Raw genomic sequence first — 26,916 nt, 5'->3', positions numbered from 1 at the left:
AAAGAAAAGTTTTAAACCCCCATGTATCTACAACAATTAGAGTTATAATGAAATAAAAGTTTTGAAAAATTAAAACTAATGTGCATTTTTGGATGGTTACTCATTACATCTACTTTCCTTATAACAATATTAATAGTAGTTTTATTTTTTGCGACAACTCAAAACCCATTAATTGAAAATTTTGAATTTTTGTATCGAAATTTTTCGTTATCGTTTTAAAAAGAAATTGGTAAAAATTTATAGTTTGATGTTTATTTAAATGTTTAAAGATAAATATACAAAAACGACTTTTTTTATTTAAAGAAAAAACAAAAAAAAATCCTCACTATTGATAAAGGTCATGAAAAGTCTTATATGTATTTTTCAAATTCCTTTCTTTAAAAGTTTTCTTTTTCTTCACAAAGAAGCCCGTGAGTATATCGGAAATTTGATACAAAAGAATAATATGGATTACTAACTTGATTGCGTAGCTCTCCTTATTACCATATGTATAAACTTTTCATAGATATAATATAAACCCTAAACCCTAAGAGTCATGCGCTATTTGTGAAGAGTAAAATATTCTCTCATATAATTTAGAAAAAAAAAAATAATAACAAACTTGTGAAAAACTGATGTAGAAAGGAAAGGAAAAGCTCTAGTTTTAAATACATCAAGTGTTCAAATGAAAAATAGTGCTGCATGGTGTGAGGCTGGTAAAAACCTGAATATTAAAAAATGTGTTAAAAATGTTTATTTTTACAGTTTTGTGAACGTATCCGAATTGTTTTGCTAATATAACAAAAGTTGGAAGAAATTAATAATTTAATAAATAAATAAATGTCAATTTTTAAACACACTCTTACCCACGAATACAAAATTGGATTAAATTTTATAGTGTCTTCATAAGAAAAACATCATCCCGAAACGTCTCATCTGGTTAACAAAAGGATTATAAATTAAAACTTTTTACATTTAAGGTAAATACATATTTTAAAAAGAAAAAATTTAAGGTACCTACGTCGTTTGAAAATTTCCTTTTTTTCTTTGTTCCTTTTTTTCTAACGACCGTTGTACCCCACACCCATTTTCTGAAAAAAAAACGACGAAAACAATTTTTGCTATGACTCATATAGAAATGTGGGAAATGAAAAATTCTTGAAAGCTTAATGCGGGGGTAACAGTAAAAGTGCAGAAAAGTTTTGACACGCTTTGCATAACACACTTTTACTGTAATTTCATATCAAAATTTAAAAACTTCTCTTTAAAATATGTTCATCATAACTTCATATTTTCTTTAAAATGTTAGTTTATTAATTTTTTTTAAATTTAGACTCACGTCTATCTAACTAGTCATCATGAGAATCAAAAACAAAGAACATAAAGCTTTTCCTATAACGCCAAACCCAAAACATATATTCATATGTATATTATGTAAAATTCCAAGTATGTACTTAAGTACATAAAAAATCTATAAGTCTGGAAAAATTTTGCTGCGGTGACTCATTCTCAAAACAGCAATCTTGTGCTTAGAAAAGGTTATAAAAGGGATAGATACTACATTATAAACCTGCACAGTATTTAATACTTTCCAAGATTTATGCCAAATTTTATATGTACATAATGTACTTGATTTTTTTTTACCTGCATATTATATGTATACTATATGTATGTACATGTTCATATCGAAGCAGGACATAATAGAGGATTTACTCTTTTTGACGTTTGTTTTTAAAGAAGGGATTTTTAATCATAATTTCCGATACATGTCCTAAATTGAACTTGGAATACTAATACCAACATTTTAAGAAATTGATGGTTGATGTTGTCACTAAATGAAAAAATAAGTCTAAAAATTCTTAAATTAATTTTTTTTCAAATTATTGAACTTTGTTTGGTGCTACTGAGTTTTTTAAGAATTTTAATGAATGTTTTCTTCTTTAATTTATAAAATAATATATATTATAAATATATAAACAAAATAAAATATTAAATAAAAACTTCTAAGTAATATTTAGTGATGAACTTCACAGATGTTGGTCACCTACAAGTGCTTTAAAGTTCAAAATATGCGTAGTGCTTATTAAATGTACATATCTAACACTCAATAACGTTTTTGCGTTCAGGTTTTCAAAATATTTGTTTTCTTTTTAAATGTGAATTTTCTCTAAAACTGGTTACGTTTTAAAGACAAAGACTTGTTTTCCATTGTTTTTAAGATTGTTTAAATAATTGTTTTTATAAAATATTGAATGATTAAATATTTAACATTGTTAAAAATTATAAGAAATCAAGCTTGAATAATACGGATATAACCCGAAGGATTGTTTAAAACAAAAAATATTTAAAAATAAAATAAATTTGTTATAGTTGCTTATAGTAGAAGAAAATATCTGATTCCATGCTCTGTGTAGAAATTGAGTTGGGTGCTAGGACAGCAAAGTCTCTCAACTAAAATTGCTAAGTGTCTTTTGTGAAGTTTAGGCAAGAATATAGCCATTTTTAAATTAAAATAGAAAAAAAAAATAAAACAAATACAAGCTGGAGCTATGTATGGTTTAAAAATAATGCTTTCGATGTAATTCTAAATTTTTAAATCTAAAATATGTCTTTGGAAGAGATTGGACCCGCTTGCGTAACTAACCGTGTAACGACTAATTTTACCGTATTCAAGTTTTAATTTAAGTGTTTATAGGGTTAAGATTTATGAATAAGTACTTAAGTAAAAGATTGTTCAGAATCTAACAATCATTACAAACCCTTCCAACAATATTTTACATTTTGATATTCAAATTTTGTTAAAACCATTATTTTCTTAACACACTACTGATTCTATTTATCACAGAGGTAATGAGTAACACTTTATAGTCAAATTTAAAAAAAAAATGTTAGTTTTTTTGTTTTAAAGAAGAATGAAGAATGTAGCTTTAGGTCGAATGAGCATTTTATATAACTTAAACTGCTCATCGATAGATTTAAATTTAAAGGTGGGATTAAAATCATTGTTTAGAAGCAGTGCTCTACTATCGTAAACGTTCTCATTTTATTTTTTGTTCTGTTATAGTTAAATGTTAATTATAACACATGCACTTATGATGAGCCTCTGATCGTAATTTGACGCTTGATATAAGCTTACTACTTTCTGAAAAAAATTCTGAAGTGTAAAAATACCTTGGATAACTTTGGTTCGCTTTTATGCTGGAAACTCCATTTTAAAGGCATATTTTCATAAGACCCATTCGCTAGTTCTTCTCTATCCATACACTTCAAAGCATGGCTTGAGTATGCAACACGTAAGCTTAGAAATTGAAACATAACCATGGCATAATGGTCAGTGCATAGGACTGTCATGGCAGAGGAGTGGAATTAATTCATCTCTACCTGTTGGTACTCCGAGATCATTAAATAGTTGTGCCTCCCCCTATGAAACCAAAAATGTTTTCTCCAACTCTTTAAACTTTTCAGTTTTTGAATTCAATTTCCTTAATGTAAAATCAGGGGTGGAATCGGCTAAGAGTTTTTTGATAAATGAAAGTCAAAATAATCAATTTTGATCTATGTAAGATGATAGTCAATTTTCCAAAAAACTTGTCTTATTTGAAATGCAATTTATTGGCAGCTGATCAATCAGATACTAGAAATTGGCCTTACTTTCAAGTCCCTTATGTTGCCTGAACCTGCCCAAAAAGGTTACACAAACGAATTGAAAATTTTTTAAGTTAACTCTTTTCTATTAAAAAAATATGATTCTGACGAAAAGTAAGAATTCTATTAAAACACAGCCAACTTAATACTTTTATTTAGATTTTCGATTTTCTTAGGAGCCATTTTAAAATTTCACTATAGCAACAATAAATTGTGACAATTCTAATCTTAAATTTTTCAATCGAATTGAATGGAGTTGAATCATCTTACAAAGACGGGAAGCTCGTGATAGTCAATTTGAAGCCCCGTATCTAAAAACACATTAATAGGTCCAAATTTACATTCCTTACTTTTGAAAGCATCCAATATTGTAGAAAATTATGTACAACTGGTTTTACTAAACAAAAAAAAAACTGGGATGCGACCCACACTGATAACTTCCAGTTCCGTCTGTCAATTTGTCTTGCCTAAAAGTTTGTAGGTTTTCGTGTTGGGCTAAAAAAATTGTCAGTTGAATTATGCTTACAAATTTTAAAAATTACCAACAATATTTTTCATATCAAGAAACAGTTTAATTTCAAAATCTAGTTTTATTAAATAGTTTTTAGTTCAAAACAAATTTTTACCAAATTTTTACAAATTGGATGAATGAAATTAATTTGAGAGATATCAAGAACTGAACATAAATTTTTACCAAATTTGTACTATTTTTTGTAAATTTTATTATTTTTTTTTTTGAAAAAAACGGACTGTTGGATTTTTATAAAAAAAAACTGTTGAATATCGAAAACAATATTTTCTATGAAATACAAAAATCTTTTTGAAAAGCTATTTGTGTCGAAAATAAATTAATAACAACTTTTATTAAATTTTCTTTTAAGTTTTTAATGTTTGTTAAAAAATCTGTCAATTCGATTTTTCTCAAAATTTTACTAAATATTGACAAAAATATTTTTTAAAAAATAAAAGTATTTTAAAGCCAATATCTCAAAGTTTTGAAAAGATATTTGAGTCGAATATGATCTTTTACCAACTTTTATTAATTTTTTGTGTTTAGGTTTTTATTTTTTGTAAAAAAACTGTCAATGCGATTTTTCATAATGTTGAAAACAACATTTCTTATAAGATAAAATTAATTGGGCATAATTTCAAATTTTTTAAAAGATATTTGTTTTGAAAATCAATTTTTACCAACTTTTGCTAAATTTTCTTTTAAGTTTTTATTTTTAGATTTTTCTCAAAATTTTATTAATTATTAACAACAATATTTTTTAAAGATAAAAGTAGTTTAAGGCCTCTCAAAGTTTTGAAAAGATATTTGAGTCGAAATTTTTGTTTAGGTTTTTATTTTTTTGTAAAAAAAAACTATCAATTTGATTTTGCTCAAAATTTCTCAAAATGATGAAAACAATATTTCTTAAAAGATAAAATAAGTTGAAAGCCATAATTTAAAATTTTTGAAAAGATATTTGAGACGAAATGCAATTTTTACTAAATTTGAGTAATGTTTTTTTTAGTTTTTTTTTTTATAACAAAAAATTTTTTACAAATTTTATTTTTCGTGACATAAAATTGTTTTGGAGATAAAATCGTTTTGTATTCGTAAAATTTTTGAGGTGAAAATTTTTTTTTTAGTTTTTTTGATTTATAAAAAAAAGTTAATTGAATTTTTTTCAAAAAATATATTTATTTGTATATTTATTTGGTATCACGTTACAATACATATATTATATAAAATTTAATTCAAGTCTTTAGCGATCCACTACGATCCAACTGTTTTTGTTAGCTTACATACATATGTATATTATACATAAATACTACCTGGTCTACCTAGTGTCCAAAAAGGAAGGCTATAAATAAAGAAATTAATTATATTAGATTAGATTTGTAGTTAAGATAATTTATTTATTTGGACACAGATAGACTTAAGATCTGGACAGAAAGACATACAGTCCATTGACAGTTTTTCCATACTATATTATAAACATGGTTCTATTTTAACGTTTTGAAGCCTTGGTTGCTCTCCTTGCGACTTGTTTAAGTAGGAGTATTTAAAGGGTGTTTTTTAAAGATACATTATATAACTTTGAAATTAATCAAAATAAAAGATAATTTTTAAGTTGATACGAAACTTACTTTTATCGAAAGATAAACTTCATGTTGATTTGAGGTCTTTTATGAAAGTTTTATTATGGTCATCTAAAAATGCATAGTATATGAAATTCCTTATAAATGTTTAGTAAGAATCATTAATTAAAGTCAAAGTCATCGAGAAATGCGAAATTTTAGATGTTCAACTCTCGATTATGTAAGATAATAAAGGGAAATCACGAATTGTAATCTTGAATTAAGTGCTTATAACAAATACATTTTCAGTAGTGACGCTGCTGGTGACATTTTAGATTGTATTTATTTACGGAATAGGAAATGTATGGACCATTTTCATCAATACAGAGGCAAATTGCTGATGTAATTTTCTGCAGTCTAGTTTTAATGCATTTTTTGTTGCAGACTCAACATATCGTTTCTTTTTGTTTTTAAGCTCCTCCAAAGTTGTTATCGAAGTCTTCATAATAAATGATGATGAATTTTCGTGTTTTGGAGAACAACTTCTCTCCAAATGTCAATGTAATGTTATTGCAGATTTCCCTATTTAATAGTATTCCTTTTTTTATATCGCACTCATTCTCCCTTCTATGTACGCGATTTGTTACTGAGGCAAGCCTGCTCCTTTTTCTGCATTTGTATAACAAGTTCGAATTTCGTATTTTTCGAACCCATCGTTTTAAAGGTGCTTTTGTGTTGCAACCATTTAGAAAGGATACTCCATGACACATAATATCCATGTAATTTAATATATTTTTCTTGATATTTCATAAAGATGAACTTATAAGTTGTGAAATTGGCTAAGGTAATTTGCAATAAATGACAGTAAACAATTAACGAATACAGCATAAGTAATAGTTTTCTTTTTTAACGTTTAAAAATACATTCCCGTGACCTCGAACGGTTACGCATTTCGAAATATATAAATAAAATTAGGAACACCATCAAAAACTGAATTTGGTACTTTTATTGATAATTGTTAGAGCGAAATGAAATACTTCGAATTTTTGAAACATTCCAGAATATTTGTGTAGAGGATAACTTTTTCTTTTATACGAACTGCTTTTATATACGACTTGAGCTACAACGATCCTGACTTTAGCTAAGTCTTTCATGTCTGAAATACCATACATCAATATATAACAATGGCTATGATTAATATGATTAAGAGAATTAATTGAAATAGTATTATTCTTTGATAATTTGTTTTTCTTTTTCAGAAAGTAAAAAAAAGGCCAAGGGCCTCTCGCCGTCATGTCGTCTGTCAAAGTGGCGGTTCGAGTGCGACCCTTTAACTCGCGGGAAATTTCTCGAGAATCAAAATGCATTATTGAAATGAGTGGGGCTACTACATGTAATTAGTTTTTATTGTTATTTATTTTACTGAAATGAATGCTTATAATGGTAATTACAGGCATTCGGAATCCTAAAGTACCACCAAACTCAAATGAAGCCAATAAACAATTCAACTTTGATTATTCCTATTGGTCCCATAATGTAAGTATCTTAAAACAGATAATGTTGTCTGTAAAATTGCTACATGAATATAATTTTTAAAATTATAGCCCAAAGATCCAGAGTTTTCCACTCAAGAAATGGTGTACAAGGATATTGGCGAGGAAATGCTCCAGCATTCATTCGATGGATACAATGTGTGCATATTTGCTTACGGGCAAACAGGTGCTGGGAAGTCCTATACCATGATGGGTAAACAGGAAGAAAGTCAAGAAGGTATCATCCCCATGATATGTAAGGATTTATTTCAAAGGATTCACGATACAGAAACCGGTGAATTAAAGTACTCGGTTTGTAAATTTGTATATATTTAAAAAAGCATGTATATAAAACCACATATTTTTTTTTAAAGGTGGAAGTTTCATATATGGAAATCTACTGTGAGAGGGTACGTGATTTATTGAACCCAAAAAATAAGGGCAATCTTCGCGTAAGGGAGCATCCCTTACTCGGGCCATATGTAGAAGATCTTTCTAAATTGGCTGTTACTGACTATCAAGACATTCACGATTTAATTGACGAAGGCAACAAAGCTAGGTATTTGGATTTCTTATTAACAAGTTTATTTTTATTAATTGTATGTATTATTTCACAGAACTGTTGCAGCTACTAATATGAACGAAACTAGTTCAAGATCTCATGCTGTATTCACGATCTTTTTTACACAAAGAAGGCATGATGAAATGACTGACTTGACAACTGAAAAAGTTTCGAAAATAAGTCTGGTCGATTTGGCCGGATCAGAGCGAGCTGACTCAACTGGTGCCAAAGGCACACGTCTTAAGGAAGGTGCCAATATAAACAAATCACTAACGACTTTAGGAAAAGTCATTTCTGCTTTGGCCGAAATTGTAAGTAATATTTTGTTTATATTTTGTTCGTCATTTTAAGTTCTGCTCTCACTCGATAATTAAATAACAACACAAATTAAAACCAATTTTTTAAACTTTGAAAACAAATTTTTAATTTTTCAATCACTGCAAATATTTTGAAATCCGGATTCATCATTCTTTCATTTAATAAATCGTAATAAAATAAACTATTAAAATAACGAATAGTCTGTAAGTATAGTTTGGTGTTGAAGTTAATAATTACTATTTTATAGTTTATGAGTTTATTATAAGTGTTCATACCTTTAATTTTAAACTTTAAAACATAACACTCATGTTACACAAACAATAATTTAACAACTTTGTTTATATGTATATTTTAAAATCTATGAATATAATGTTTAAATATAGTGTTTGTAATGTTAATGTTTAGAGAAAATGAATAATTATTTGTTTTACGTTTTTTAATTGAAAAATTCCAGGCTTCAAAAAGCAAAAAATCAAAAAAGGCAGACTTTATTCCGTATCGCGACTCGGTTTTAACTTGGCTGTTACGTGAAAATTTAGGTGGAAACTCTAAGACCGCTATGATTGCTGCTATATCACCAGCTGATATTAATTATGATGAAACTCTCAGTACTTTACGGTCAGTACTTATGTATATTAGTTTTTACAAAAAACAGAAATGCAAATTTAATATAATGATAACTAGACCCTTTCTAGCCGCTGAATAAGTAAGAAGTATTAAAATTAAATTATGCATTTATTAATCTTTTATAGATATGCCGATCGAGCCAAACAGATTGTCTGCAAGGCTATTGTGAACGAAGATGCCAATGCCAAACTTATTCGGGAACTAAAGGAAGAAATTCAAAAACTTCGCGATCTCCTAAAAGCCGAAGGCATTGAAGTTCAAGAAGGTAAGTTTTTGCAAGGATTTTATTTTATTGAGTTTGGTTTGTTTATAAATGTAAAATATTTTTAATATATATAATTATGTTAATTTTATATGTTTGATTTTTGATTTTTAAATTGTATTTTTGAATTCTATTTGACGCCTTTTGAAACAAAATACAAATAAAAAACAAATTATTTAAAATCAATTAGATAAGAAACACGAACAATATTTTTATTTAGGGCCAGATGGTAAAGTGGTTTGTGAGAAGCGAGATCCAAATAGTAAGTAAAATTGAAATCGGAAGCATCCGTATTAAAATTAAACCCAAAATAAATTGGTCAAACTGTACTTATACTTTCTTGTGTCGGCAACTTGGAGCATTTTTGTTGGTATTTTATTTTCTTTGCCTTAGCAAATGCTTATGCCGTAATTTATTGATACAAAACCAACAAGAAAAGTATTTTTTTAAGAGTAAACGCAATAGTTTTTGTGATTATTCAAATAATTTTTGTGTCTACCAAAAAAAAACTCAAAACCACATTTACGCTTCTTTGTGTTTCCAATGAACACCTGTATGGTGTTTTTTCTTCATTTCGCTTTTAGTTTTTAGTTTTTAATTTTAATTCTGTATGTGTGTGTAGAGACGACACAAAACAAAAAAGTTAAAATGGTTATAAAACTAACTATGAGTTCACAAAATCGACTTTTAAATTCTTAATTGTTTGAAAACACTCAATATTGAACTTTTTCCAAATTCTTGACGAGAACTCTCTTTGGCGTTGTCTCTACTTCCGCCCATTACGCTCGCTAATATACTATAAAATCATCGATGTTTAAAAATAGTGTATGATCATACGATATATAAATCAAATGCATATACTTTTTAAGCAATATTTTTCGTTTACATACATATAAGTACATGGGTTTTTGCAAACAAGAAAGTTTGATTGAAATAAAATTAAACTAAGTTATAATTACAATTTTTATAGATTCCATTAATACTTTCTTGTTCAGCAAATCTGCATTAAAGTCAAATACTTAGCTTTTTTTATTGTAAATTAAGGCTCTGTACACATTCGAACAGAGTAAAAACTTTAGTTAAATAATGTTACCACTATCATCATCAGTATATTGTCCGCGATGATTTCCCAAACAATCTAACCTAGTTCCTCAATAATTTTGCATATTATATTTTTGTATTCAAACAAATTTTTTTCATACTACAATACAACACACAAAAATACAATAACATTTTAAGGATAGAGAATGCTTACAAAATAAAATGTCTTACATTTATGCATCTGTAATTTAAAGGTTTTTTTTTGGATTACCAGATTTTTGTGTATACCAATTCTCCAAAACATCGTTTTTTCACCACTTTCGTGTGAGCATGGTTGAGAAAAATCTGAAATTTGTAACAATTCTCCACAATTTGCGCAAATACCTATTTTCTACACCACTCAGCCAAACCACAAATGCAACCGACAGTTAAATACTTGCGACATGTTTAATTAGCGCTCGCTGATTATGGTACCGCATCTCAGAATCGAAAGGCATTCGTATTAATAATAAGAATAAAGAGAATTTAAATTTATGATTTTGTTTCGATTTTGTTTAGATGTTTCTTCTTTTTTCCATTCAGTCAATAAGGTGTAGTAACTTTAAAACAATCAATCTTTATTTATATTCGAATGCGAAAAGCATAGTTTGATTTTAGGTATTGCTTTAGAATTTCTTTTATTAATAGAAGTTTTAATTTTGGGTTACGTTCTAGGGACATCTAAAGGATGATCCTTCTTTAGATGTTATCAGCATTAGATAACATCCAATTATAGCGCGTTTAATAATGAATGAATTATTCGCTAACATACAATTTTTTCTCAGCACTTGGTGAAGTAGAAAAATTAAAGTATTTCGACATCAGCAGAGTTATATTGGCAGTGATGAAAAAGAAAACAGAAAGCGGTTATCATTGTTAATTTCGAAAATTTTGCGACAAAGAATGAACACAAAATGTCAACATACTTAATTTTATAAATATATACAGATAAAGGAAAGTTCAACAAAACTTACTCCAGTCCGTGCCTCATTCAACTTGCTTTGCCACCTTTCCAGATTGTTAGCCCAGTTGGCAACGCCAATGCTCAAGGCGTCCATGACTACGCCATCCTTCCACTGAAAGACTTTTTTCTTGAACGCGATTAAGGGGGTAAGGTGTCTTTGTTTGAATACAGTCTCGAGTCCATAAGTGATTACTATTAGGGCAATAGTCCCATACAGCAGCAGTTGGAATTTCTGGTGAGATTTTTTTGATCTAAAGGGCCTTATGTAGAAGGTTCTGTTGGCTCTAAGCAGGTGCCCGTGTATTTCTTCTTTGTTACTATCGGCCGCTATTATTGACCCAATATCACGAAAGCCACCATGTACCATGTTTTTACTCATTTACGTGCAGTCCCAGGTTTTTTGCCGCTCACTCGATCTAGTTAAGTGAGTTCTGTATAGCTTGTTGGAATCATCCAACAACACAGTAGTTGTATGTACTTCTTGAGGATTGTCCTTTTATTTGATGTTAATCGAATGGCTTACTCCAAAGCCAGGTTAAAGGAGCGGCAGGCCTTGCAGATGTAAACGGTTCTAAATAGCAATCCAGATGCCTTTACTAAAACGTTGGCCAAGGACATCAAGCATAGTCTTACTAGTTTGTTTGAGATGTTGAATTTTCCCATTTCTTTATAAAGTTCTACCCTGGCTATGTTGACAAAGTCGGCATTGAAGACTATAAAGAAATGGTATGTTGAAATGCTCTATTCTAGACATTTTCCCATCGCTTGCTTGTTGACTTTCCACATTGATATTTGTCGATTATGTTTCCCGAGTATGGGCTCTTGGAAGATAGAGGAAAATATCGTATAGATTTAATATAATGTCATACTCGTATAATTGCTGATATCTTCTCACAGTTCATAAATTACTTGCTGTAATAATTCGCCTCCATGTTTGATCAGCTCGACTATTAGCACTCTGACTTTCAGCTGCTTTACAGATATTTTTACTTATTCAATACTTGATCGCTTCAGCATATTATTTTTTTTAAAGAGATGGAGTTGTCATTTATTCGGTGAGCTGATCGATGATCAGATTTCCCTCTCCAATACACATAATGTTCATAGCTTGCTCGTTCATAACTATGGATTCCTGACGTTTTATTCTCTTGAGGAAAACTTTGTTTTGTGATAGTAAAATCGTTGAATAAATATAAATGGGAGTGACACCTTGTCCTCATTCTCAGACAACGGTTTTTTGATCTTTTTGGCAATTAAGAAACTGAAAAACATTATTTAGTATTTTCGTGTGCACAAACTAATTTCAAAGTAAAATTTTATATCGGTCAGTGGCGTCAATATTTTGTTTTAAAATTAGATTACAATTTTTTGTATGTATTGTACTGAAAAATATTTTTGGTATACATTATTAAACATTTAAACAAAAATAATTTCTTCAATAATTTTAAACTTCCCTTTCAAGTGCACGAACCTTCTGTTTGTAATTATTCAACAATAAAATTTGGTTAGCATATTTATACAAAACTAATAAACTATTATATATATTGACACTTTGAAAAAAGCTAAGAAAAATGTCTGCTTTTTAGCATTCTATTAATTTGTATTTCTTATTAAGGCATTTTAAAATATGTACGAGTATCCTTATCAATAAAAATGAAGCATTTAGATAATACAGGCCTAAGTCCATGTTTGCGTTAGCTTGATAAATAATGTATATTAAAATCTCCTGTCAGAAATACTCATTTGTGTTGAAAAAAAAGATCAGGGATAATTTTTTAAATTTTTTTGTAGTTTCTAAAATATATGTTTATTACCAATTTTCTGATGGGCTTAGATCACTAGTACTCTAAATGCCTTACATCGTACAATTTTAAAAAAATTTACTCATATGAGACATTTTTTAAAATACATTTTCAATGAAGTTTATGCTGCCTAACTAAACCTTTGTAAATATTTTTTTTTGTTATTTAAGCTTGAAATGTATGTAGTTATGATATCAAATGCACGTTCAATTACACTTTACAATTAAACAAAATATCTTGGTATTTAATTTTACTGTCATTAAATTTTTATAGAGGAAGAATTTAATAAAAATGGAAACCCGAATTCTGATATCAAGTCTCCTACTAAAGGACGTAATCGCAATGGATCAACAACAGATATGGCTGTTGACCAGCTTCAAGCCAGTGAGAAATTAATTGCAGGTATGTTTTTAATCCAATAATGTATGTGCATCACATTTTTTGTCAAATCCGGTGTTTCTGGGGTAGAATCTGATTGATTGGGTACCTTACCACTAAAAGAGAAACTCAAAAATTGAATAAAGATTGCAGTTATTAAATAAAAATTTTGTTGTGTTCAAGATGTTAAAATTGTTAACCATTATGAGCATTTTTTGCTTTAAGCAATCGTTTAAATGGATTTTTTTTGCAGAGCTTAATGAAACTTGGGAAGAGAAATTGAAACGCACAGAAGCTATACGTATCCAAAGGGAGGCTGTGTTTGCAGAAATGGGTGTTGCTGTTAAGGAAGATGGCATAACAGTTGGTGTTTTCTCACCAAAAAAAACACCCCATTTGGTCAACCTCAATGAAGATCCTAATTTATCTGAATGTCTTTTGTATTACATTAAAGATGGTAAGTCCTATCTGAGTTAAGAATCTAAAAGTTTCGACATACTGTAGATTATTACATTTTTGACTCACTTTATTTTAACAAGCCTCATATTCAGTGCAACTTACAACGATTTACGAATACTTTAAGATTTAAATCAAAACCGATATTACACTTCAATATTTAAAGTATTGACTTGATTTGGTCGTTTATTAAAAAAAAATTCTTTATTTTAAAATTTTCTAAAAAAATATAAATTTTACTACAGATAAACTTACATCGAAACATTTTTTTGAAATAGTTTTCTTAAGCAAATATACATTTCTTCCTAATCTACTTCACTTTTTGAAATTCTCGTTCATTCCTTCGGTTATTTTTTATTACTTTATACCAATTTTTTATTCAAAAATCGAATTCTTTGTATTAAGATAGAATAACACATGTATGTCTGAAATTACGATTAAAATTGCTCTTAATATGTTCGATTATCTTAATAATTTTAATATTAAAGGCATAACCAGACTTGGAACCCATGAAGCAAATGTACCCCAAGATATTCAACTATCTGGGTCTCACATTCTCAAAGAACATTGCACTTTTGAAAACCGTAACGATAGCGTCACACTGATCCCTCACAAAGATGCTTTGGTGTATTTGAATGGTCGAAAACTGGTAGAACCAGAGGTTCTCGTGACTGGTTCGCGTGTTATATTGGGAAAAAATCACGTTTTTAGATATACTCACCCTGAACAAGCCAGAGAAATCAGAGAAAAGATATTGTCTACAAATGAGGCAGAAACTGAAAAAGCAGTCACTGAAGAAACCAACCAACAGGTTGACTGGAATTTTGCTCAGTGTGAGTTATTAGAAAAACAAGGTATTGATCTGAAGGCTGAAATGAAAAAAAGATTAGATACACTGGAAGAACAATATAAGAAGGAAAAAATGCAAGCTGATCAAGAATTTGAAGAACAAAGAAAGGTTAGCTTCAATCATAAAACCATAAGGTTGTTCAACATTACTAATTTTATTTCATAGACTTACGAAGCCCGAATTGATGCCCTTCAGAAACAAGTTATGGAACAGAGCATGACCATGTCGATATACAGCAGCTGCAGTCCAGAAGATTACCAGCAAGACAACATATTTGGTAAAATAAAAATTTAATAATTGCTTTATGTATTATGTTATTTATTGTTAACTTTTTATAAAATCACTTTGCAATGATATGAAATGAAACCTCTTCTCATTTGCAATCGAAACAACTTTTTACAAAGCGACTTTCTCGTGATAAATCAATTGTTGCTTTTCCTTTTTTTTTAGAAAATCCTCTTTATGACTCTTGTTGGAATGCAAGAGAAGCTGGTCTAGCAGCTTGGGCATTCCGCAAGTGGCGCTATCACCAATTTACTTCCTTGCGTGATGATTTGTGGGGAAACGCAATATTTTTGAAGGAAGCCAATGCAATTTCCGTAGAATTAAAGAAGAAAGTAAGTTCGTCTCTGACATAAACATTTAAAAGATTATTTAAAAAAATAATGTTTGTATGTTTTTTAATATTAATGTAAAACATATTAACAAGGGGTATGCTCCTATTCTAACTATAATTGTTAACAATCAGTAAATATGGTCGTTTCTAAATGTTAGATTGTTACGTCAGTATGACGTTATCAACACTTTTCTACGCTCGTTGTGATGTCAAATAGTTATGATTTGTCACAATCTGCAACTGAGGTAGGAAGATAAGTTGAAAACTTATTAAACTAACCAATTACCAATAATACTCTTTTTTGGTATCCTTTTGTCAAAAGAAAAGGGAGAATCATGATATATTTTAAAACACATATTATTTACGTCATACATTTTTATTAAATTTCTTAAGCAAGTTAAGAGCAGTTTCAATTAATGTGAGATTATGCAATTGAAAGTTTAAAAAAAAAGTATTTTTTTTAATGTTTGATGTTAGTAGCTTGTCAAATCAAACATTCATTCATGTCATTCCCTCGCAAGAGGCAGCACCCGTGAAAAAAGCTTTAGGTGGAACAGGCAGGGATCGAACCCAAGGCCCTTCGCATGACAGTCCAACGGAGTAACCATCATACCACGGGTACTACAGTGGGTTCCAAATGAAAGCTTTAAATCTCAGACCGATATGAAAATCGGATATATTTGTATTAGTGTTTTACTTATAAAAGAACAGCTGATCCAAAACAGCTGGGATGTCAAAAAGTGAATCCAAAGCTATCCAAGAATGGGCAGGTTCAGATAACATAAGGGACTTCATTTGCAGTCAGCATCATTCCTTGAACGTGCATTTTGACCAAATAAACTAGTTACTATTTCAAGTTAGTGTTATAAGCTTCAAACTCAGAACTTTACTTCCCTAACTTCTACCTTCAGTTTACCGTACAAAAACTATCAAAAACATTATTGTCTACAAAACAGTCCTCAGCCAAACTACAAGTCCATCCCAATTTGCATTTCGTATTGTTAAGAAACATTGCTTATTTCTTTTCCAATTTGACGAGAAACCCTTTTAAACAAAATATTAAATGAAATTGTGCGAAAAATAAATAAATCTTAGAGAAATAGAGTTCAACTTTCAGTTAGTTAAAAAAACATGATCGATTGTCATTCTGACATAAGTTGACTTGACTTGAAAGTTAGGGAGATTTTTCTTGACTAACTTCCCAGTCAAGTTGCCTTAATTGGAAGACAATTTTTTGGCAGCTGGCCAATAAGATGCTAGAAACTTGCCTTACTTTTTGGACCTTAAAATCTAAATGTTTGTCTGGTTTTGTGAAATGGTGAAACTTGTTTTTATTTTTTGCCAGCTGTCTCAATTTAGGTATACTATCCACCTATCCAAGATAGTCTATCGTACACGAGATTGCACGCAGCCTATGATTCTAATAAATTCCAAAAATACATAACAATGACACTTGAACGTTTTTGTGACAAAACAACAATAGTTTAAAAAAGAAAAAACCAAAGGTATAATACAATTTATAACTTACATGGTTATGTACAATAGTTTCGACAGGCCCGAGTTGAATGTGCATTTGTATATAATAAACTACTATCTATTTTAACAATGCTAACATTGACTATTAAATTAATTTTTATTTTGTAGTTAAAGTTAAAATATTTTTTTTAAACCCGTCACTCTTAAACTACTTAAACCATTTTAACATACAAACTTGTAGCATATGATTAAACGTCTTCGCCTATTGATCACTTTTATAAACTTTTTGTTTTCAACTTTATTGCAATTTTTTATTTAAAAAAATCGGAAATTCTCTTTTAGGTGCAGTTCCAGTTTACTCTTCTCACGGACACCCTTTACTCTCCACTTCCACCCGAACTTATACCAAATGCTCTGACACCTATACAAGGGGAGGACGAGTTCGGTGCACCACCTATTTCAAAGACAATTGTTGCCGTAGAAGTAACTGACACCAAAAACGGCGCAACACACTATTGGTCTTTGGAAAAATTACGGTAAGTCTTAAATTAAATGTTAAATAGCTCAAATTTTTCTTCAATTTCCCAACCTATTGAGTTCGAGAGTTCATAACATATTAAAAAAATTAAATGTTTAAGTTATATGTTTATGAAAAAAATAAAATTAATTATTTCCTCAAAGGCATTTAGGCATTGAAAGCTTTTGGGCGTGCATGGTGGTTGCTGTTGTTTGTTTTTACATAATTGTTTAAAAAAACAGTAATTTATGTAACAAATTCCAAATCTTGGATATAATTTTTTTAAAAGTGTATCTTTCAATTAGTCAGTAGTATTGTCACTAATTTCACCACCATTGCGTCCTTCTATTTCATTTAAATCCCATTCATAAACACTATATACATTACATAACATCACACTAATTTTTTTCCGACATTATTCCTGTTAAACAAAAAAAATTGATTTATTAAATTTGTCAGTTATCGCCTTGAGATGATGCGACAGATTTATAATGTTGAGAGTCCACCATCGTCTATGATTTTCGATTTATCGCCATTGGCAGAACCAACATCATCAGCATTATTCGTAACTTACAATCTGTCTGCGAAGGCAGACTTGCCACCACAGTTGATACCAAACTCAGACTATGGCAATGTTGTGTCTAATAATGACAACAATTCGCTAAGTGACAATGGAAATAACATTGAAGGTGGGCGGGACCAACAACACGAATTGTTGCAGAGCGTTAGTCCATGTACAAATGAGTCAACCACCAATAGACTATCACTTGCAAATTTGCTGCCATCTAGGTTAGCATTTGCCCCAGCTATTGTACCATTTTATTTTAATTGGATTATTTTTTATATTACTAAAACATCTTTTTTACTTATTGTATAGTAGAAAGTTAAAAAGTTTTTTTATTATATTATTTTATAAATGTTTTAAGTTTCTTGTTTTTTTTTTCATTGTGATTGTCTTCTGTCCAGCTGCATTTTGCATCCTATTTTGCTGCAACTGAGTATTTAACATTAAATTGTAACCACGCTTTTAATCACATAAAATATTAATGCAACCAAGTATTTATGAAATGAATTATTATGCTAAAAATAAATACGTATTTTGGTGCCTTTGAGGAGCTGATTGTATCAAATTTTGTGAAATAATTATGTAATATAATCAGTTTTTATATGAAAAATAATTTCTTTATGAAAACGGATTTTGATAATTTTTTTAAATCATAGAAGGATAATTTGACGCTTCACAGTTTTTCCATAATATTAATTGGCTGTCAAATTTTCAATTGAAATCGAAATTCACAAAATCAGAAATGTCCAGCATTAAAGTCTAAAAGGTAGTTATGAATCGTTTATATATTATTTAACCAGGCTCACAAAGCATGTGCAAATGCACAGGGCGCAAAATTCTGGGGGCGCTTTACCAGGAGGAAGAAAATGTAATCTGATCTTGTGCAAATAAATATGTGCTACTATTTTTTAACCACAAACTCAAGATATCGCAGAACTGAAAATCCTACCTACCTAACTTCCAAATATTTCACCCTATTCGTATAAAAGAAATAATCTCAGCACAAAAAAGTTCCATGCCACCTCATATGTGCAAGATTTATTTCATGCACACTGAGTCCCAAAATCTAACATAGAGAGTATGACAACGCAAAATACTTATTTATATTGAATCATATGGGCTAGAACGTTCAGGTTTTGTATTATGCACACTGAGTATAGAAATTAACATGGGAGATATTTAAAAAAAAAATTATTTGTATGGAATCATACGGGTCAGAGCAGAGCGTACAATATCTGTGTAGGAATTAAGTGCCTGCTTACAGGAGATGCAAATTTTAATAGAATAGAAAAGGAGCATATAGCGTAAAAATTAAAGAAGGAAGATTCTATGTGGAGTCTTGAGCAGTCAGTTTGTTCCTTTTTTGTTTAAGTTAATGACTGTAGTTGTAAAGGCTACTTTTAATGTATATCTAGTCTGGTGCAGAATACAGATTGTTTCAATTGTTTTTTCGCTATGTTGGTGAAGATTAAATAAATAGCTAATAAATAGTTCTTAATAGGAGTGACGGATTTTGTGGCAAGACAAGACTGGAATGTGACTGACTCAGTTGAATTTAGACAATTACATGGAATTTTAATAAGTAACTGCAGATAGTATGGGAGGCGGCAGTCAAAGTGCCTATCTCATCAAGTCAATGGAAAATTTGGTCGTTAACGAATGGTAAATGACACGAAGATTACAAAACCGCTTGTCGGACAGACTTTTTCCGGGCCTTTTGGCCGCAAAATGGCCACTTCCGGTTGCGGTTTTTGGTGTTTGGGTATACCATCAGGTCAATGGAAAATTAAAATAGTAGTTGGTAGAGATCTGGTGGTAGATTTAAAATCATTTGGTCGGACAGACACAATTAGGGACCAACCCTTTGTCCGACCATCTCAAAAAACGGTATTTTTGGTGTTGACCTACCTCATCGGATCAATGGACAAATGGGGTATCAAATAAAGGCTTGGTCCATCTACTTCAAGAATCTACTGGTTGGAAAAACTTTTCATGGGCCGCCTTTTCCCCAAAAAAATGCTTTCATCTTTTTTCAACTCAATATCAAACATTTTTAAGTCAAATAAATACAAATTTGTATCAGATAAAAGTTAACATTGTCACCTAAATAAATTATATAAAAAAAGTTCTAATACAAATTACAAAAAGCCGTAACAAAATCTATTGATAATTTTTTTCTCAGGAAATAGCATTTCTTTTATAAATTAAATAAATTACATACTTACCGACGAACTATCTACTTCCAGCAGTGAAAAGTTAATCCAACTTATTAATTAAATGTTGCACATATTAACATATGTATATCCATATAGGGATTATTTACTTTATTTTTCAAATATAAGATGAATTCATTTTTTTCAAAAAAGATATAAAATAAACATAATATCACATATCAATACAAAGAACAAAAAAGTTAACTTTGTATATGTATATCCCAGATATTATTCAACGACAATTAAAATAATAAAAAATTAAGAAATATTATCTTCATCAGAATCTTCCTCACTCAAGTATTCTAAATCTTCTTCTTCTTCGTTGTCTTTTAAAATAATATCATCAACATTAAGCGGGGTGGGATCCCCTTGAAACCAAAGTGGTATTAAATTTTCATATTTTAATACCCACCCAAAATCTTCTGCCCTCACTTTGACGCAGTCTGCTTCTGTGGCATTAGACCGCATAGAACTTACAAAAATTTTTCTTTTAATTTTTTCATTGAGTGATTTAAAACATGGGGGTATTAAGCTAGAGTCGAAGTTTTTTTATGTTTTTAAAAAAATTACAAAATTACCTACCAACGTATTTTTAGAAACATATATGTATTGAAACCTTTGAAATCTAGCTTCATTTACACCAAACATATGTGAAGTAAAGTTTTGAATAACTTCTGTATCTTTTTCCAGTAAAAGATCAGTTTTTTTATTCAATGCTTCAAAGGCAGCTTGATAACAACCACTTTTTTGAAGGATATCTAGAGGTTTAGATTTTCCTTTTCTAAAAAAACTGGCAGTATAGTCGCAACCTATAAAAGCATGAAATACTGATAGCGCAGCACATAAACTCACTCCCAATGTCGAAGCTAGTTGCGTACTGTTAATGCAATTGAAATTATTTCTTTTCGAGCTGCCACTTGCTAACCAAATCTCTAAGTCCTTGAATTTGTGCATATTCCCCAGTAAAATAACGAGTATGTCTGTGTCAGATGCTCGAACCACAATGTTGGAATTAGGTTTTGATTTGCTTATATGGTAAATTAATCTGGTATCGGCTTCTTCACTGTATTCATAATCCTCATGTTTAGATTATTATTATTATTCCAAGCTTTATTCACTCATTAATACTTTAAAATTTACAATAATTTTATAATTACCATTTGACTGAATATATTTACATTACATTTAAACAAGTATGTGTACGTAAAATTAATTAAATTACAAGAAACAAATAATTCAATGAAGGTTTAAAACTAATTTAAATATATACATTATTTGAAAAGAGAGGTATAATTTTAGGTTATCTGAGCATAAGCCTCCCCCAGACTTCTCCATCTTCTTCTATCTAGTGCTTCTCTCCAATAAAGTGGGCATATTTTTCGGATGTCATCCTTCCAGCGTTTATGTTGTCCACCTACGCTTCTTTTGCTTTCTAAGGGTATCCATTCGGTTACTAATTTTGTCCATCGATTATCAGGTGTACGTATTACATGTCCTGCCCATTCCCATTTGAGTTTCTTAAGCCTGTGTCTAACGTCTTCAAAATTAGTTTGACTTCTTATATTCTGATGGTTAATTTGCTGGGCAATATGAACGTTCAAAATAGCTCTCTCCATTGCTCTCTGACATGATTGGAGTTTCATTTCAGTGTTTTTCGTGACTTGCCAAGTTTGGCACCCATAGGTGAGGACTGGAATAACTGTTGAGTCAAACACATATTTCCTTGTTTTATTCGAAATATACAATGTAAGAAGATGCTTAACGTTCGAGAACTGCCTCCAAGCGTTCGTCATTCGCTGCTCTATATCCTTTTTTTCTTTGTCTTTGAATGAGATAATCTGACCAAGGTATGTGTAGTCTTCAACGTATTCTAATATATTGTTATTAACACTAACTGGATCATAAGCACCATTTGTCATAATTTTAGTTTTCTGTTGATTTGTTGACAACCCAATATTTTCGCATTCCGAGCATAGTTCGTTTAGCATCGTTTGAAGTTCTTCACTGCTGTTTGCGATAATTATAATGTCATCGGCAAATCGGAGGTTTGAGAGACATTTGCCATTTATCTTCAATCCTTTGTCTTCCCAGTCTAGCTTTCTAAATACTCCTTCTAAGGCTGCGGAAAACAGTGCTGGTGAAATTGGATCTCCTTGCCTAACACCTCGCGATATTTTAAAATCTGATCCGATGCATTCCGTTTTGATGTGGGATGTGCTCCTGTCATACATTTTCTTTAGGATTCGAACTATTTTTTCGTCTACACCTTGATTGAGAAGCGCCTTCCAAATAAATCTTTGCTCTACTGTGTCAAACGCTTTTGCAAAATCGATGAAGGCAAAGTATATTCTGATGTTATACTCTTTGCATTTTTCTATTATTTGATTAACGGTTTGTAGATGGTCTATTGTTGAAAAACCTGATCTAAAACCGGCTTGTTCAAAAGGTTGATTTAAATTAAGAGTGGTTTTCATTCTCTCAAATAAACACTTCGCAAAAACCTTGTATATCGATGATATTATGCTTATCGGGTGATAATTGTTGATATCGTCCCTGTTCCCTTTTTTATGTATGAGAATTATTTCCGATTTCGTCCATTGGTCTGGGACTTCCTCGGTGACCAAAACCTGATTGAAAATAGTAGTCAACCAGTTGGCCAGTGAAAAGTTGCCGAACTTTAGGTATTCAGCTAATATCCCATCGTTTCCTTTGCTTTTTACATTCTTTAAACTATTAATTGTTCGCTCTATTTCACTTTTAAGAAATAGTGGAAAATCTTCTTCCTGGTTTTGTCGCTCTAGAAATATATCATCAGTGTCTACTATGCGTGTTTTGTATAGATCAATGTAGAAGTTTGTAGCTATTTGGTTAATATTCTTCCTTTCGTGAATTCTTTTATCATTATCCGCCATTGCTGTTATCCACTCTTTATAATCTTGGATTGCATACTTTGCCTTTTTTATTGATCTCGTTTCTTCGATTACTGTCTTTAAGAGGTTGTCATTGAATTTTTGGATGTCATCTTGACAACGTTTTTTGATGTTCTTCCGTATATTTTTCATATCTTGTTTTTCTTGGGCATTTAGATTGGTCTTTTTTCGAATACTATCACGAAGTGCTATCATATTTAGAGTTTCACTCGATAGTTTTTGCTGTTTTTGAGATACAGCAGTGAGAATATACCTGTCTGCAGATTCTTTTATAGTTTTTTCCATTTTGTTATATGCTATTTGAGTAGGTTCGTTTAACCTTGATATAATGTTATATCGTTGTTGAAGATCAGCATTATAACTTTTGATTATATCTGTACTTATCGATTTAGTTAATACTTTTCTTGTAGTTTTATGAAGTTGCCTAGTTTTATGGTTGATTAACAACTCCGCGCGTACTATCCGATGATCTGATTCGAATTGAAAGTTATTAAGTACGGACACATCTTTAAGGATTGATCTTTTATTGCAAAGAATAAAATCTATTTGGTTTTTGTACTTTTGGCCTGGTGAATTCCAGGTCCATTGATTTTGCGGTTTCTTTTTAAATACCGAGTTTCCAACTATAAGTTTTTGTTGCCAAATATATTGGATAAGACGACTACCTCTTTCATTTCGATTACCGTAGCCATATTCTCCCATAATGGTTTCTTCGCCATTTTTCCTGAAACCTAATTAAGCATTGAAATCACCGATTATCAGTAAAATCTCTGTTTTAAAGTGTGCTGTTGCTATTTCCAGTGTCTTGTAAAAGCGATTCATCTCGTCATCAGTTGCTTTCTCAGTTGGTGCATAGACTTGTATGATGGATATGTTACAATTTTCTACTTTGACTTTCATTCCTATTATCCTATCGTTAAATCCTTTAATTTCTTGAATATTCTTTTTTAACTCTTTGTTTATAAGGAAACCGACGCCATAAAGACCTTGTTTAGTTCCGAAGTAAGCAAATATATTTCCGTTGTTGAGTTCTTGTATGCTTTCGCCTTGTCGTCTTACTTTTGCTAACCCTATTATATGTTCTTATTAAGCGCGTTTTCTAGTTCAACAAATTTTTCTTTTGATTGGAGAGTTAGTGTATTTAGAGTTGCTACGTATAAGGGTTTCGTACCTGTATTGCTTTTATTAGTATAGTAGTTTTTGTTTGTATGTTTTTTGTTTAGTGAGATGCTTTCCGCAAATTTATAAAAGGGGGGTGTTGGCCGAAATGGGTTGGAGGTTTATTCTTCAGTATATCCATTATAAAATTGTCTTCGTTATTAATAATTGGCTCGCTGGGGTTGACTTTTGGCATTTGTTGTGGTGGATTGTTCGTTAGTTGTTATTGATTTGTTGTTTTTTCGAAGTTATCTACAGCAAATTGGTTACCATTTTTAGCGTCGGCACTTTGACCCATAGTGATGTTTAGATATACTACATTGGTTTTGAACTTCATAGGAGAAACACTTGTCATCTACCGTCAAAAAAACTTTTTTGTCTCCTTAAATTGGAATCAAGGAACTATATCCTCATTTAACAAAATCATGTTCTATTTTGAAGTGGTCCCGAAATCGTGAAATTTGAGACTTCTAATTCATTTCGAACGCAATGTTCAGAGTCTTTGATGGATTTGTGTAAATAGCGGTCAAAAACAAGATGATCTTCTGGGGCATTCGTGTAACTTACCCTTGTTAAAATCATCTCGGATATTTTGTTAAATGTTTGAGGAACTAATGACCCTAAGAGATGGATTAAGTAAAAGCCATCAATTAATTATATGTCTTTTTTTAACGGCTCGCACGGAGAAATTCTAAATTTTAGTTTCATTGCCAAAACTGCTTTGTCAGTTTTGTGCATCTCACCAGTATACTGACAAAGGGCTGGGGGCTGGAGACAATGGATATGATAAACAAATCTCCATGTCAATTGTTTTTTTAAAGATACTCGTATTGCTAATAGTCTCCCAAATGCATCCCGTTCCATTTTTATAAGGCTCTGTTTTGTACCATCTCCACTTTTTTGATATTTTTTTAAGCATTCTGATGCAAAGTTTAGAATATTATTGCCTTAAACCGCAAAATACCTTAAGCCGGTCATGATATGCATTTGGCGTTGACTTGAAATTTCATTTTTTGTATTGCTTTGACCATTTACAAAAAGAATATTGTACCTACATTTAATTCAATGTGAGATGCTTTGATTCGTTTCTGTAATGTTACGTCAGGCGCATTTATATAATTTCTTTTTAAAGTAATCTTACGGTAACACTTTGTATGGTAGCCAAACAAATCTTAAGAATCAGGTAATAATTCAATATCGCCGTAGTTAAAACCCTTTTTGCGGCCAAAAGGCCCGGAAAAAATCTGTCCGACCAGCGGTTTTGTAATCTTCGTGTCATTTACCATTCGTTAATGACCAACTTTTCCATTGACTCGATGAGGTAGGCACTTTGACCGCCGCCTCCTGGACTAAGAACCCAAAATTATGATAATGGTTCGAATATGAAAGGAAAAGAAGCGGGTGTTCAGAATCGAATTCGAACCCTGGAACCAAGTGCATTTTTCGTTCCATGTTGCTCGCATTCCTTAAATTTAGTGGTTAATGATGATGCTCGGTGCTCATAATATGCAGTGAAATTTTTCGATACAATTCCATGTTTGTTTGTATAACCTTTTTCCAAGTTCCACAACGAGGTGGGATATTTATAAGAATCAAATTCCATGTCTTACATTGAAACCCCTTTCTGAGACTAGATGGAAGAGCAGGTTAAAAGCATTGAGACCTTTAAAAACAAATTTAGAAGAAACATATGAAGCCCTTAAAGAAAAAACATTGCAGAATCGTTAGGAATTAAAATTTTTTGATTTTACATTTATTTGCTGTCTTCTAATTTGGTTTGATATTTTAGAAAATATAAATAATAGCTTGTAAATATTTGTAAAGTCCGTCCGTAGGTATGTTCAATTAACCGAGCGTATTTCTAGTTCCCTAGAGAAATACCAAATATGTTTTCTGAAGCATTGCGATCTCAACGGAGAAAAAGGCTTTATGCTGATGAATTTTCTAAAACTATATTAGACCCGAAAAAAGATTTAAAGTAGATTTTATTATTCAAAATACTTGATCAAGCCGTTCAACCAATTACAGAAAGGTTTGAACAGCTAGTTCGTATAGTATCAAGTTTTCATTTTTAAGTAACATAAGCGAATGTTTAAAAAATAAAAGTGTACGTGCTTCATGCCTTAATTTGCAGAATGTTTTACCATTAGATAGTTTTAAAGATTTAGATGGAGAAAATTTGTTTCAAGAGTTAACCGTAATATCCCTGGTGGTTACACCACAAAGCTCAAGTTTAGATGTTAAATTTTATTTTTAGTACTAACCTTGAAAATATTGCTCCGAATATAGTAATTGCTCTCCAAATCCTTAAAAGTTTTTCTAAACTTAAAATTATTAAAAATTATTTGGAGACATTGGAAGGCTTATCTATAATGTCCATTAAAAAGGAATTATTAAATTCTTTAGACATCATCTCATTTCTGAATTTGCAAAATGTAAGGCAAGAAAAGTAAGTTTTCAAGTTAAAAAGTTTCCCCTCTCTTCATTTCTTCACTGCGTTTAAGTTTATGGTTAAAGCCTACTGGAGATATCTCAATAAAAAAAAACGCATTAAAAGTCTACCTATTGGGTAATGTGGAAAACTCTTATACTTGTGTATCAGTTCATGTGTAAAAATATAAAAAGGGTCGATTTCTACAAATCCTGCGCAAGTTTGGCTGGGGCTGGCCCTGTATTTAATACAAAATAGGTTTTGAATATGAGAAATTACTTGCGCAACTGGAATGAATATTTTAGGTTAACAACAATGGTCGACAGAATTACGTGTTTTTTCTGTTGCACAAACAAAAGAATACTTTTTTAAAGGATTGAATTCCTTAATTCGAATCTGGTTCTTAAATTTGTCTATCACATCAAAATTTTAAAATATGTCTCTTTAAAAATATTGAAAAAAAAAACAAAAACAGGGTTTCAAAGACT

The 26,916-nt window shown here is 30.5% G+C and overlaps 1 protein-coding gene across 7 annotated transcripts in view; it reads left to right on the top strand.

Moving 5' to 3' along the window:
- Positions 1-396: 396 nt before the first annotated feature.
- LOC129949116 (kinesin-like protein unc-104) overlaps positions 397-26,916 on the top strand; it is a 40,834-nt gene continuing 14,314 nt past the window's right edge. For 4 of the 7 annotated variants that reach the window (XM_056060377.1, XM_056060376.1, XM_056060375.1 and 1 more), the window contains exons 1-16: positions 397-959; positions 6,951-7,084; positions 7,145-7,227; positions 7,296-7,535; positions 7,598-7,782; positions 7,841-8,096; positions 8,558-8,721; positions 8,856-8,995; positions 9,213-9,254; positions 13,112-13,240; positions 13,470-13,673; positions 14,161-14,630; positions 14,688-14,799; positions 14,973-15,139; positions 16,957-17,150; positions 17,591-17,920. In XM_056060377.1, the coding sequence (XP_055916352.1) occupies positions 6,985-7,084; positions 7,145-7,227; positions 7,296-7,535; positions 7,598-7,782; positions 7,841-8,096; positions 8,558-8,721; positions 8,856-8,995; positions 9,213-9,254; positions 13,112-13,240; positions 13,470-13,673; positions 14,161-14,630; positions 14,688-14,799; positions 14,973-15,139; positions 16,957-17,150; positions 17,591-17,920 (2,816 nt within the window). In that variant the 5' untranslated portion in view covers positions 397-959; positions 6,951-6,984. The remainder of the gene's footprint in view (positions 960-6,950; positions 7,085-7,144; positions 7,228-7,295; positions 7,536-7,597; positions 7,783-7,840; positions 8,097-8,557; positions 8,722-8,855; positions 8,996-9,212; positions 9,255-13,111; positions 13,241-13,469; positions 13,674-14,160; positions 14,631-14,687; positions 14,800-14,972; positions 15,140-16,956; positions 17,151-17,590; positions 17,921-26,916) is intronic. The other 3 variants (XM_056060379.1, XM_056060378.1, XM_056060380.1) reach the window with 2 other exon arrangements.

This window comes from Eupeodes corollae, chromosome 3 (genome assembly GCF_945859685.1).
Source record: "Eupeodes corollae chromosome 3, idEupCoro1.1, whole genome shotgun sequence".
In the NCBI taxonomy this organism is placed as follows: Eukaryota; Metazoa; Arthropoda; class Insecta; order Diptera; family Syrphidae; genus Eupeodes; species Eupeodes corollae.
This window is presented reverse-complemented; position numbering and strand designations above follow the sequence as displayed.